Source organism: Bubalus kerabau, chromosome 11, assembly GCF_029407905.1.
Source record: "Bubalus kerabau isolate K-KA32 ecotype Philippines breed swamp buffalo chromosome 11, PCC_UOA_SB_1v2, whole genome shotgun sequence".
Taxonomy (NCBI): Eukaryota; Metazoa; Chordata; class Mammalia; order Artiodactyla; family Bovidae; genus Bubalus; species Bubalus kerabau.
The window spans coordinates 101,255,165-101,269,098 of record NC_073634.1 but is presented as its reverse complement, the minus strand read 5'-3'; the positions used below and the strand labels follow the sequence as shown (position 1 = coordinate 101,269,098).

The 13,934-nt window shown below is 54.8% G+C and overlaps 1 protein-coding gene across 7 annotated transcripts in view; it reads left to right on the top strand.

Annotated features, from left to right (window-relative positions):
• SH2D3C (SH2 domain containing 3C) overlaps nucleotides 1–13,934 on the top strand; it is a 33,077-nt gene that overhangs the window by 6,384 nt on the left and 12,759 nt on the right. For 2 of the 7 annotated variants that reach the window (XM_055541229.1, XM_055541227.1), the window contains one exon: nucleotides 7,805–7,844. In XM_055541229.1, coding sequence (XP_055397204.1) covers nucleotides 7,805–7,844 — 40 coding nt within the window. Of the gene's footprint in view, nucleotides 1–7,804; nucleotides 7,845–9,832; nucleotides 10,897–13,019; nucleotides 13,137–13,934 lie in introns of all 7 variants that reach the window. The other 5 variants (XM_055541225.1, XM_055541226.1, XM_055541224.1 and 2 more) reach the window with 5 other exon arrangements.

Here is a 13,934-nt window from a genome sequence, read left to right as displayed (position 1 = left end):
ACCACATGGGCCCTGTGAGGTGGGAGCCTCTATTTGCTGCATTCTACCAGTGAGGAGACTGAGATTCAGAGAGAAAAAGGGACTTTCCTGGGGTCACAGAGAGATTAATTGTCAGAACCAAGGTTTGATTCCAACCTGACCAGCTCCCAAGCCCAAACTCTTAACCACTAGGCCATGTATCACCTGCTGTAAATAAAAATCTCAGAGCTGTCTCTCTCATTACTTCAAATGGCTTCCCATAACCCTGGAAAGGCGGTAACAGGAGCCCATTTTACAGATGAAGACATCAAGGTTTTGTGAGGTTAACAACTTGCTCGAGATGAGACAGTGGAGCTGGAACTTCATTCATTTTAATAGTTACTGAGATGCAGCTATGCCCTAGACACCCCTATAGATTCTGGGGAGAGAGCCATGAGCATAGCAGACAAAACCCTACTCTCATGGAGCCCCCATTCCAGGGTGGGGGAGACAGACGATAAACCAGATAACGAGTTACCTGGTCGGCTAGAAGAGAAAAGCACTAGAGAGAAAGATTTAAATCAAGTAGGGGAACTGGTCTTGGGGTAGTGGCTGAAAGTTATGCAGGGAAAAATTCTCAGTGAGAAACCGATATTTGAGCAAAGGAGATGAGGGAACAGACCCCCCTCCCCCCCCCTTTTTTTTTTACTTGAAATATAGTCGATGTACAATATTATGTTAGTCTCAGGCATCCTGGGAACAGACCCTCTTGATGGCTAGGGAAGGGTATACTAGGTCAAAGGAACAGTAACTACAAAGGCTCTGAGGTGGGAGCATACTTGGCGTGTTGGCAGAGCAGCAGAAAGCAAGCTGGGGGCTGGGGAGAGGAGGGGTGGAAATGAGGCCAGAGAGGAAATGGGTTCAGATAAGCAAGGCCTGGAAGGCCCGGCAAGGACCTGGCTTTGACTGTGAACGAGATGGCAGCCGTCGCTGGCCTTGAGCAGAGGACGGCCCCACTCTGACTTATGTTTGACAAGCACCTCTCCTTTGTCGAAGATTGGCCCGAGTCTTACTTTTTTCTGAGGTGTCTCACCGGAGCATCCTTCCCTTCCTCCCAGAGACCCAGGCCCCTCTGCTCTCACTCTTAGGGCCGTTCAGCAGGAAACTTGAGACTTGGAGAAGGTAGCACCCCATAGGAGAGCCAGGGGTACCCTGAGCTGCCCGCGCCCAGCCCTGGTGCCGGGCACTGAGAATAAGCCAAGATGCTCCCCCCCACCCCCATTTCCTTTTGGAATGTTGATTCTGGTCCAAGAATTCCCAACACTCCCCCGAGTCCCACGACCCTCTCGGCCCTGCAAAGTGACGTCAGTTGCCGGGCATCTGGTAGTGATTACCCACCAGGGGAGGGGGCTGTGGTGGGCCCAGCCTGTTCAGTCTCCTCGGGCTCTGGGCGGCTGGTCCTTGTCTTCCGAAGGGGCCCAGCTGCTCCTGGCTCTCATTTCCTGTGGAGACTTTCTCACAGCCCTCGAGACCCCCAGACGCCTCGGGCTGTGGGAATTGCGCTGGCTTGGGATAGATGGACGGTTCCCCCATCCCCAGCTGGAGCCACATCCCCTCAAACCCTCAGGGGACCCTGTTTACAGAATGCTGGGCGCTCTGGGCGTGAAAGCTGGGAAGGACGGGGAGGGGTGCAGGGGGTGGGATACACCAGCTGCTCAGAGGCCCGCTGACTGTCTTTATAACATTGAGAGACCCCCTCCCCTCTCTGACCCTCAGTTTCCCCATCTGCTTCTCCAAAAACAGCACCTGTTTCACAGGGTCATTATTAAGAGTAGACAGAGTAGAGCATTTTTCCTAGACATGGCCCGAGGAAGTGCCAGTATACGGGATGCGCGGGCTATCAGCACACCCGTGTAGAGGAGAGGAGACTGGGGCCTGACGAGGGCGACTCGCCCAGTGCCACGCAGCCTCTTTCACCCCAGCTCGGTGCCCTCTCCCGAGCTCCCAGTGTCCTCTTTCTGCTCGTGCCCACTCCATGTCCTCTTCCTGATGTCAATTCGGGGCTCCTGGTCTGGTCGAAATATTGGTTTTCGTCTCTTTCCCCTCCCCAGTGTCTCCCTGTCTCCATCCGGGGGCATCCCCATCTCTGGGAGAGCCTGCCTAGGGCAAGGAGAAAAGCAGAACCAACGTGAGTCTCCTCTGAGTAGCCGCGTGCCCTGCTGTGAAGCGAGGCTTCCACACAGGCCCTCGGTCAGCGCTCAGCACTTGCTTTCCCCCTTTGCCCTTGGCCAGCAGCTGTTGAGTCTCAGCAACTCCCGGGACCCAGACCCCCCAGCTCTGCCCTGGGAAGAGTGGCCGCTGCTCTGGCCTCTCCCCACAGGTCTGGCACCCTCCCTGAGCTCTGCTGGGGAGTTCACCCCTGTCCAGAAGACTGAGGGCACAGGATGGGGGAGGGGAGTAAGGCTGTCTCCAGGACAGTGGTGGCTCCTTGTTCGGGAGAGGGGGTGGGCAGGGTCTAACGTCAAGGGCCTTCCTGACAGGGAATCCCAAAGGCCCACGGCTGGGTGTCCCCAAAGAGATGGGGGTTTCCACCCCCAGCTCTGTCTGCTCAGAGCCTTGAAGGACTAAGGAGCACAGAGCAGGGCTGTTGCTTTGCTTGGGTGAGTGAAGAAGGGAGAGAATCTCTCTAGCCCCCAAGAAAGGCACGATGGGAGCTCTCTGGGGTCAGGGTGGGGTGGCAGAGGGAGGAGCCTCAGGGGGCTCCCTGGGGTTAAGGGGTTAAGGAACCTTGTATCTTTTCTTCTCATGGGATGCTTGCATTCCTTCTATGAAGACACTTAAAATATGCCCATTTCACAGATGGGGAAGTCGAAGCTCACAGAGGGGAGGGCGGGGGGAAGCTGAGAAGCAGGAGGCAGAGGCTGGGAAGTGTCCACTAAAGGCCATATGACCACGCCCCAGGAGCAAACTGGGGGACAGATAGAGGGCAGGAAGACCCCATGGCTCTGCAGGGCAAGGCTACCCGTGGCGAGGAAGGGCCAAGGTGGAAGAGGACAGCAGCCTCTTCTCCAGAGTCCCTGCGGGAGCCTCACCCTTTCTCTCAGGCCAGGATGGAGACCCTGAAGGTAAAGCTCGGACTGAAACCTGCGTTGGGGAAATAAAGGGTAATGGACTGTAATTGCAGGTCATTAATTCAATTAATTAAGCTAATGTATGCAATAAGTGGTATCAGTTATTAGAACAAATCAGCTAATACAGGCAATTAAAGGGGTTGGTTATTTAAATAATTGATGCAGCTGATTAATGGAACTGATTTAGCTCAATTGTCACTATTATTTATTAATTGATTCCACCACTAATATTAGAGGGGAAATGCCTTTGAAATCCATAAAATAAGAAATTAATTAATGAATTAATTAATGGAGCTGAGTTTTTAAACATGGAAGCTTTGATTCCTGGATTTAGTCATTACAAAAGCAGGGAGAACATTCTAGAAATCTCCAAGCAAACTGAGATCTGCAGGCTGAGTAGAAATTCCTCTGACTCTAAGGGAGAGAATTCCTCTGGGCAGAAGGTATATCATGTGCAAAGGTCCTGAGGCTGGAGGCAGTAGCGCTCTTTGGAGGAAGGCTGAGGTCGGAGTGCCCGGAGGACCCTGAGGAAGAGTGGAGGGGTGGCTGGCAGGGGCCTGGTCACAGAGGGCCCACCAACCAGAACTAGAGCTTGTCCTCAGGACTGCAGGGACTGCTGTGACATTCGTTCATTCAAAAACATCTTCATGGGGTGCCTGGCACCATTCCAGGCAGAGCCCAGCCCCTACCCTGTGGAGCTGATGTTCTGATGAGAGGAGACAGCACAGGGCAAGTCAGATGAAGCCCTACAGAGAACAATGAAGCAGGGCGGGGAGGTGGGGAGCCTTGAGTGGGCTCCCTTCACTTCCAGGTGGGCAGCCAGGGAAGTCCTCACTGAGAAGGGGACGCTTTAGTAAAGACCTGAAGGAGGGAAGGGCAGGAGCTCAGTGGATATCTGGAGGGAAAGTATTCTAGCAGAGCAGTCAGGAAGTGCAAAGGCCCTGAGGTCGGGACAAAAGGCAGTGAGAAGCTCAGCTTGGCTGGGGTAGCATGAATGAGGGGAGTGTTGTTGGAGAGTGATGGGAGAGGTGGTGAGGAGCCAGTGTGCAGAGGCTATTATGAGGACTTCAGCTCTTATTCTGAGTGAAACTAGGGGCCACTCCAGTGGGTTGGAGCCGAGGAAAGGTGTGATCTGATTCATTTTAACAGGACTGCTCTGGCTGCTGGGGTGAGAACAAGTCACAGGGGCACAGATGCAGGCAGGGAGGCAGTGGCGAGGTGGTGGCCATAGTCTGGGCAGATGATGGCCATGGGTGGTAAGCAGACATGGTCACTTTAGGTCTTAGAAATCCTGGAGTGTTGCAGAGGGTCAGGGAGGGGCCATGGCAAGTTCCTGGGCCTGGGCCTTGACCCGAGCACCCAACTGGCTCTGGCCACCTGATATCCCTGGGGCGGGTACCCCCTCCCCAAGACTCTGCTCCTGCCCAGCGCCTGAGGGGAAGTGGACAGGAAGCAGGAAGAAATGCTGGGGCAATCCCAGTGTCCTGGCCAGTCTGTTCCCAACAGTGGGAGGATTTCCGGGCCTGAATGGCCGGAAATGCTGGGACAGGACACCTCACCCAGGAAGAGCAGGGAGGTGAGCAAGGGGAGGGGTCCCTACTTTACCTCACCCCACCTTGGCTGGACGGAGAGAACTCACATGGCTTTTGGAGCCTGCAGGGGCCGGGTTGCAGCTTGAGGGACGATAGTTAGAGATCAGGAAGGACTTTGCAGGAAGGAGGGACAGTCCCAGGGACTCTAGAATGTCAAAACAGGGAGGACTGTTAGCCAGCATCCCAAAGAGGAGCCCCTGCCCCAGGAGCTAGGGGGAACTCTACGTGAAATCGCACCCTGGAAACACACCTCACCTACAGTTTTTATTTTGTCTCGTTTGTAGCTCAGCTTTTTCGGTTTGCAACTTATTTTGTTAGATTTATCACATTTCAGTTTAAATTTGGGGCTTCTCTATTTGGGGAAGTTTGACCTCTCTCCCTAGTTTGCAGATGGGAATATTGAGGCTTGTGTCAGCCAGAGAACCAGGGTCCAGCCTGACAGAATTAATAATAATAATAGTGATGAATACTGGTTGAGGGTACACTCTTCATACATTTCTTAGGCAATAAATGTGGGCTTCTCCGGTGGCTCAGCAATAAAGAATCTGCCTGCAATGCAAGAGACACAGGAGATAAAGGTTCAGTTCCAGGGTTGGGAAGATCCTCTGGAGGAGGGCATGGCAACACACTGCAGTATTCTTGTTTGGAAAATCCCATGGGCAGAAGGAGCCTGGTGGGCTATGGTTCACAGGGTCGCAAAGAGTTGGACACGACTGAAGCTACTGAGTACACGTGCACGCATAGTTGCTTTACAATGTTTTTGTATTAGTTTCTGCTGTACAATGAAGTCAATCAGCTATGTATATACATATATCCCCTCCCTCTTGGACCTCCCTCCCACCCCCACCCTCACCCCCATCCCGCCCATCCCATCTAGATCATTGCAGAGCACTGAGCTGAGCTCCCTGTGCTATACAGCAGGTCCTCACCAGTGCATGCGTGCTCGGTCATATGCAACTCTTTGCCACCTTATGGACTGTAACCCACCAGGCTCTTCTGTCCTTGGGATTCTCCAAGCAAGAATACTGGAGTGGGTTGCTGCACCCTCCTTCAGGAGATCTTCCCGACCCACGAACTGAACCCAGGTCTTCTGCATTGTAGGCAGATTTTTTACCCACTGAGCCACTGTGGGTCCTCACTAGCAGCAGGAAACAACTCTCAAGCTCCTGCTGTGTGCTGGCGGCTTAGCAGTGAACGAGACAAAGTCAGTGCCCTGGTGGAGATGGCAGGTACCTGGAGTCAACAAATAAATGGAAAGTGATTGTTTCGGGCAGAGACTGAGGAAAATAAAACAGGGTTGAGGACAGAGAGCAAAGGACAAGGGACAGTTCTAGGCACGGTGGTCAGGGAAGGCTTGGGGACATTAAGCAAAGCCCTAAATAAAGTAGGGGGAGGAGCAAGCTATGTGATAATCTGAAAGAAGAGCTTTCCAGGCAAAAAAAAAAACAGCAAGTGCAAAGGCCCAGTGGCCTGGAGCAGAATGAGGAAAGCAGGCATATTTGGGGTTGGGAATTCATGAGATGGGCAGTTGGGTCACCACAGGGCCTTGTAGGCTGGGGCAAATATAAGCCTGTTTATGCTTGTTTTTCTGGCATAAAAATGGCTTCTCTTTACTCTCACAAGGGAAGTCTTGGTTTAGATGATAAATTATGTGGCTGGCTGTTTGCAGGCCATGGAGTAGGGTTTAGATTTCGTTCCTTGAGAGATGGAAGGGTTGGGGGGTTGTTTGGGTTTTGCTTCATTTTAAATTAGATGAGATTGCATTAAAAAAATAAATTTATGCTTATTTAATTGGCTGTACCAGGTCTTAGTTGCTAGTTGCAGCACCATCTTGGTAGATTTTTTTTTATTGCAGCATGCAGGATCACGTGGGGTCTTTAGTTAGAGCATGCGGGATCTAGTTCCCTGGCCAGGAATCGAACCCAGGAGCCCTGCCTTGAGCTTCTGGAGTCTTTCCCACTGGATCATCAGGGAAGTCCCAGGGTGGGAGGTGTTTGTGCACAGTGGCCTGCCTAGCTTTTTACCTGAGTGCCACCAGGGCAGCGGAGGGGAGGCTGACCGAGGGCTGTGAGGGCAGACCCGGCAGGTGGCAAGAAGTCTGCTGTGTGCTCCAGGAGGACAGAGAAGGCGCCCCAGATGGGGCTGGGTTGACATACAGAGAGAAGTGGTCAGGACCTATTCTGGAAAGAGACCCACAGGATTTCCTGATGGATTGGGTGTGGACTATGAGTGACAGAGGAAGCACAGAGGACCACAGGGTTTTTGGCCAAACAAAGCAACACAAAGGATGAACCTGACATCTACTGAGATGGGAAGCGGATGTGGAGAGCAAGGGCATGGGGGATTGGGTGGGGTGGGGGATCTGTAGTCCTGCTTTGGATACAAAAGTCAAGTTCAGACATCTGAGAAGAGATGCTAAGGAGGCAGTTGGGTTTCTGAGTCTCGTTTTGAAGGGGAAGTCCAGGCTGCATCAGAGAAGGGAGGGCATTTAAGGCCAAGGATTGGGGATGTGGCTCATGGAGGTCCTCATCAGGAAGGGTGATATTTATTTGGGAGGAACATATAAATAAGTGTTTATTTGGGAATAATAGCCACCCCTGGCCTCTGACCTCTCCAGGCTCCATCCAGGCCACCCTTGAGGGGAGGGAAATCACTCTCACAGCCAGTTGTCACCAGCAACGACAAGGTGATGTGCCGCTGGGTGGGTCCCTCTGATGAGGGGATGAGGGTAGAGCTGGAGGGGAGGAGGTTGAGGCCCAGCCTGGGGCCACCAACGCGCGGAGTCAGGGAAGAGGTGGGGAGTGAACATCGGGGGACCACAGTGTCCTAAAGGTGAGTCAAGACAGCAAGCAGGCACTATGTTAAGCATGTGACATTCATCAGCTCCCAGAGGCCCCGAGACAACCCGATGAAACATAGGCTCAGAGAGGTGAAGGGACCTGCCCAGGGTCACACGGCTGGAGAGTGGAGAAGTAGCCCAGCCTGCCAATTCCAGCCAGTGCTATCACCCGTAGTGCTCAGTCCTGCAGGCGCTCAGTGCTGGCACCAGGCAGGTGGGCAGAGGCTGGCGGCTGAGGATCCAGGCAGGGCTGGGAACCACTCACCTCTCTTCTCTCCTTCCAGGGCCACTGCAGAGCCGGAGGCTGGCGGGGACTATGTGAAGGTAAGAGGGGCTGGGCAGGGGATACTGAGGGGGCCCAGAGCCAGTTCCAGGAAGGGCAGAGTCCTTTTCTGGCCTCTTTAGAAGTCAGACCTCACCCACTGTTCTCAGAAGGAGAAGGTCTAGGAGTCAGGGCAGCCTAAGGGGTCTGCTTTCGCTCCAAGCAACTTCTTCCCAGGCCTTCTTTCCTGGCCCCAACCTCAGGACTTCCCAATGTTTGTTCCCACCAGACCCCATCCAGCCGCCAGCTGGACAGGGCCCCAGGGGTGCCCCCATGGGAAGACGGGCTCTAATCCCACTTGGTCTCTGAGCTGGAACTGGAAAGGGGGAGCAGGAAAGGATGACTCAGTTCTTCATCACAGATAAGACAGTCGCCTTGATCAGAAACTTAACTTGTCCTGAGCACAGGAAATGTTGAAAATGCAGTTTTGAAATAATAATGATAACAACCATAATACGACGGAACATTTTGAGTGCCTACTGTGTGCAGAGTCCTGTGCTGGCTGCTGGCACTGAAAGGGAGTCAGTTCTGAGCTTTTTATATGAATGAGGTCTTTGATTTCTCCCCTCATCATTGGGCCTTCTTGTGCACGTGTATGGATGGGAAACTTGAGGCCCAGAGAAGTGCAGTGACTTGCCCACAGCTGCACAGCTACTGCAGGGCTGAACTGGGATTGCTGTCAAAGTTTATTTGCTCCCAAGACCATGGACAGAGCTCTTGGCCTTCCTCATCCAGGAGTACCACCCTGAGCTAGGTCCTCTCTCTGAGTATGGAGCACGGGGCAAGGAGCACCAGGCCCTGTGTTTCAAGGGCTCCTGGCCCATGTGGGATCAAAGGAGAACCACTCAATGGTCTGGGCTTGTGTTTTGTCATCCAGCGCACCCTAATTTTAGAGTCAGACCTTCTACTTATTTGCCACATGACTTTGGGTGTGTGTGTCACCTCTCTGAGCCTCAGTGTTCACCTATGTGAAATGGGGTAACAGTGGTACCTCCAACCCAGGGTTTCTATGGGCTCAATGAATCCACGCCCATTCAGGGGGGCATCTTGTCCGGTTCCTGACCCCAGGGACTTTCCATCACCCACAATACTGCCCGGAAAGCCCTGTGTAAGTGATCAGTAATGAGCACTGTGGGAAGTGCTCAGATTGCTGTCCCTTAACATCAGCAGAAGGCTCGATAAGAAGCCATTGGGGCTGTGGAGGTAGGAGATGACTTTCAGCTCAGGAGCTGGGAATGAGGAGATCAAGGAAGGCTTTCTGGAGGAGGAGGCATTGAAGCCAAGCCATTGCAATTGACCAGGAATATGCACCAACACCCTCTCTCCAAAGAGAAAGCTGGAAAGAAGATAAAGATAAGCAGAGATGGGTGGTGGAATGATCCAGGCAGAGGTAAGAGTGTGGGTGAGGTCAGAAAGTGAGCTGAGTGAGCCCAGGAAATGCAGCCCAGGGCTGCAGCAAGTTGAGCTGGAGCTGCTGCCAGGATTTGGGCCCTGGCTTCTCATCCAGAGCCCTGGCATCACTGTGGGACAGAGGCCTCAGGGAGAACCAGCCCCAAAGCCAGTGGTTGACCACAGAGGCATGTATTTCAGCACCTCACAAATCCCAGTTGCAAGGTAATGAGATCCCCATCACCGATGGTAGTGAGATCCCTGTGAGGATTACTAGCTTTGTATTTTTCCTTTAGTTTATGGGGCTGAAAAAATGTAATTAAAAATGCCATAAAAGAAAGAATACCCACACACCAGAACTAATTAAACAGTCCCCTAAAGAATGAACTCAAAGGAATATTAGTTTTAGCTTTAAGCCTCAGAAGAGAATGGAATCAATAGTCAGTTACCCAAAGTCCATTCCTCACCTTACATGCTCAGCTGCCAGAACTCCAGGGTTCTCAGATCATGATGCAAGTACTTTGATTCTAAGGCAAGGATTCTGAAGTTCCAAGACCATAAAATTTCATGTCCATGCTCAGAGCTTCAGATGTATTTACAGAAAATAATCAAACATCTGAGAGGTGAACAGAGAGGTGAACTCATCTACCTAAGGTCACACAGCCTGCCACAAGATTTGAACTCCAGGCCTGACTGATGCAGTCAGCGATGACTCTCTTTGCACTGAAGAGCCTACAGCCAAAGGTCCGGATTCTAAGACACTAAGCTTGAAATAGCAGGCATTTCTTGAGCACTTGCTTCATGTCTGGCAGCTTATATGCATCAGCTCAGCCAATGCTTACCCGAGTTCTGTGAGATCGGCACAGGTATGTTTTCCAGATGAGTAAGTCTGGGCTGCAAGAGAAGGGACTGGTTGGGTGGAGGTGGGGCACCGCTAGTTGAAGCCAGGCTGATTCCCAAACCCCAGAGCCTTACTGAGTTTTCTTCCCCACCCCCAGTCTGTCAATGACATCCCGCATTTCCCAGAAGAGTGTATGATTCCAAGTCAGAGATGAGAAATCCTGGACTCTGGGAGATTTCCTTAGGCCACAAAGGATTTGGTCAAATGTCTACAGGGATTTTTCCAGCTTTAGACATGGTTTAATTCAAAATCTCTGCCCTCTCCGGGTCAGTAAGGGGAGAGGTGAGTGGGGGAGGCAGGACCACCGCCCCCCCCGCCCCCACCCCACGCCTTTTCCCAGCCCACGCCATCCTTCTGCCCTCTTGACGCCCCCCTTGGTAGGTCCTCAGCTCCGCATCCCCAGACTCCGGGCTGCCGGGGCTGGAGGGCGGGGGACTGGGGGGCGAGGGGGCGGGGAGTCGGGGGCGGGAGGAGGGAGGAACAATGGCCCCCTCCCCTCCCGGGGCTGGCTGGAGGGTGGGGTCTCCCCGCCCCGCCTCCCTGCTCCTCCCCCGACAAGGCGATGAGGTAATCGCGCCGCCGAGAGGCACGCGCAGCCGGTGCCCAGCCCGGTCGGTCCCGCGCCCCTGCCCCGCCGGCCGCCGCCCCCTGCACCGTCCCGGCCCCGGTCGCCCGGCCCCACCATGACCGAGCGGTGCAGCCTGTGGAGCGCCCTGTCGGCCGCCGCCTGCTGCTTCTACCGCGGCTCCTTCGTGCAGGTGCAGGTGAGGGGGCGGCTCGGCCCCCGCCAGGCGCTCCGAGCTGGGACCCCGGGCGCTCGCCGGGGCAGCCAGGGGAACCTCAGCCTGCGGCGCCGCGCAGGGTCCGGCGGGGCAGGGGCTGGGGGCAGCGGGCTGCGGGAGGGGGCGGGGTCGCCCCAGCCTCACCTTTGGGCGCCCAGACGCTCCGCAGGGTGAGGGTCCAGCCGCCCCTCCCGAGACTTGGGGCTGCGGAGGCTGCCGTTCCGGTTGTTTCTGCCTCCTCCGCAGGGAGGAGCTGAGCTGGGGCACTGGGTACCAGGAGATGGGGTCTCCGGCGTCCTGCCGGTTATCCTGCGAGCACTCCGGCCCCTGCATCTGACCCGGGCAGACTGACTCCCGCATTGTACCGGGGGGCGCTGGGCCGGGGTCCAAAGGCTGAGAGAGGGATGGGAAGCTGAGGGGATGCTGCCGCGGCTGCGGCCGGAGCGCCCGCGACTCTCATGCCCTCTAGGTGGGCTCGGGCATGCTTGGGGCGCGGGGCTCCTAGCCCAGCTGGCCGGGCAGTGCGGGACGGCGCCGTAGCAGTGAAAGGGTTAAACGGAAGGGGGTGGAGGGGAGGACCCGGACCCCGCCTCTCTGCGGAGCATCATCTGGGGATGGCTTTGCTTAGGGTTGCCTGACTGAAGGGAGCTAGACGGGTCTGGCTGGGCACTGGCTGTTGCGAAGGGGTTAAGACCTTGACCCGGGGTCTCCGCGCTTTCGCCTCTCAAGCCCCGTGGGGGACGCTGGGCGCATCACTTCTGCGCTCCCCCAGGCTCTCTCTCTCTCTCTCTCACACACACACACACACACACACACATACATATATACACGCACGCTTCGAGCCCGCCTGAATGACTGCCCTGCCGGCGGCTGAGCGCAGCATCCCTGCACCCGCCAATCAGGCGCTCGCAGGCCGGGAGGCGGTGAGATCATCTCTGGCCAATAGCAATGCTCCCGGGCGCAGGGATGCTGCATTCGCGCCCCAGCACCCACTCCCTTTGGGAGCTAGGGACCCCCGGGTCGAAGGTGAGGAAGAGGGCACAGGGACCCTAGGGTTCCCTAACTTCAGGTGACTGGGATGACCCAGTTCGTCCGCCAGATTCTCCCTAACGGTTGATTATGGTTGGAAAAGCAAGCCCAGTCTCCCATCCCCTATTTATGGCCCAGAGAGGGAAACTGACTGGCTCAAGGCCACACAGTGGCAGGCAGAGTCTTGGGACCCGGTTCCTTCCCCCGCAGCCCTCTCCCCTTCTTTGCCCCCCGTCCCTCTTGCTGCAGCTGTGATACTGGGGCAATTTCTCAACTGCATGCTCTTTGTCAAGGAGGAATCTCCCCCATGACTTGCACTCTTCCCTCCCCAGGGTGTGGTGTAGTTTAGGAGAGGGGCCAGGACCCTGCAGACTAGGGAACACCATGGAGAAGTGTAGGAACCTGAGAAGGCCCAAATGTCAGCTCACCCTGGAACTCCCTGCCTTTCTGGGGGATCAGTTTCTACTCTGGGCAGGGGATGTTCAGAATCCCCATCTCCAGGCCCTGCCTTTTCCTGAGCACTCATCTGTGTCACCCACTCCCACCATCTGTCCCCAGAGCCTTACAGGCTCCTCACAGCTCAGAATTTTATGAGCCCATCGCCAAGCTGCTCCTGCCACCAGTCTTGCCCACCTTGGAGAGTGTTTCATTGTCTTCCCAAGCTGTCTGCCTGGAATCCTCTCTGACCCACTCCACCCTATTCCCTGCACCCCATCAATGGTTGTCTAAATACCCTTCCCCCAGTCCCCACCCCGACACTCCACCCTGCCCTGTCATTGCCTGGAACACACTCCAGGCCCTCTCCACACAGCTGATCGAACCTACCCCAATGCTTTAAAAACCCTCTGCAGCTCTGCTGTGGCCTCTGGGTTAATCTCAGCTTCCCAAGACAGATTCACAGCCCTGCCACGCCTGCCCCTGCCACCCCCCAGCCCTTCTGAAGCTTCTTCCTCCACCCCCAGGGCCTTAGCTGTTTCTACAGGGCCCTGAGTTTGCCACTCTCTTCCCAGAGCTCTTTCTTGCCCACTTGGTTGCCTGTCAGTCCCCACTGTAATCCTTTTGTTTGGCTCATTCAGGTCTCGGTGGAGACATCACCTCTTCAGGGACTCCCTGACCAGATGAGGAGGGACATGCTCATCTCCTCCTGGAGCTCCCTGTGTGTCTCTGAGCATCCAGAAACCCTAGGATTGCTTGTCAGTATCTGCGTAGCTCCCCTAGGGCTGAGGCTGCCTGTACTGATGACCTTGGATTCAGTCCCTGGCATAAGACCTGTCCTAGAGTGGGGGTTCCATCAATGTGGACATAGTGGAGTCAGAAATTCAAGATATCTCTGAAGCTGGGAAATGGGGTGTCTTAGGAGCAGTGTAGACTGAGGTAAACTGAGGCAGTAGAAGCAGAGGGATAACAAATGGAGTGGCAGGGTTAGGCTCTGAGAACTGTGAAAGGTCAGAGGAGGCAGGGAGTGGACTGGAAGCCACTGGACCCTGGTGAGGAGTGGCTCCTGGGGAGAGATTGCCCTTTAGTGACCCCCTTCATCTGTCTTGCTGCCTGGTCAGTTCTGGGCCAGATCTATCCGTCCTGGACCAGCCATCTTTGGGGCCTGGAGTTGGGGAAAGGAGCAATGTTACATGTTCTCAGAGTGACAAGCACATCTGTGGGCTGGTTGCAGTGCTTTGGAGTATTGTCGCCTTTCATCCTTGCAACCTGGTGAGGCAGGTTCTGCAATTGTACCCATTTTATAGAGGAAGAAACTGAGGCCCTGGGGATTCATACAACATAGCCAGAATTGGGCAAGGGCTTCCCTGGTGGCTCAGATGATAAAGTGTCTGCCTGCAATGCAGGAGACCCGGGTTTGATTCGGGTCAGGAAGATCCCCTGGAGAAGGAAATGGCAATCCACTCCAGCACTCTTGCCTGGAAAATCCCATGGATGGAGGAGCCTGATAGGCTACAGTCCATGGGGTTGCAAAGAGTCAGACACGACTGAATGAC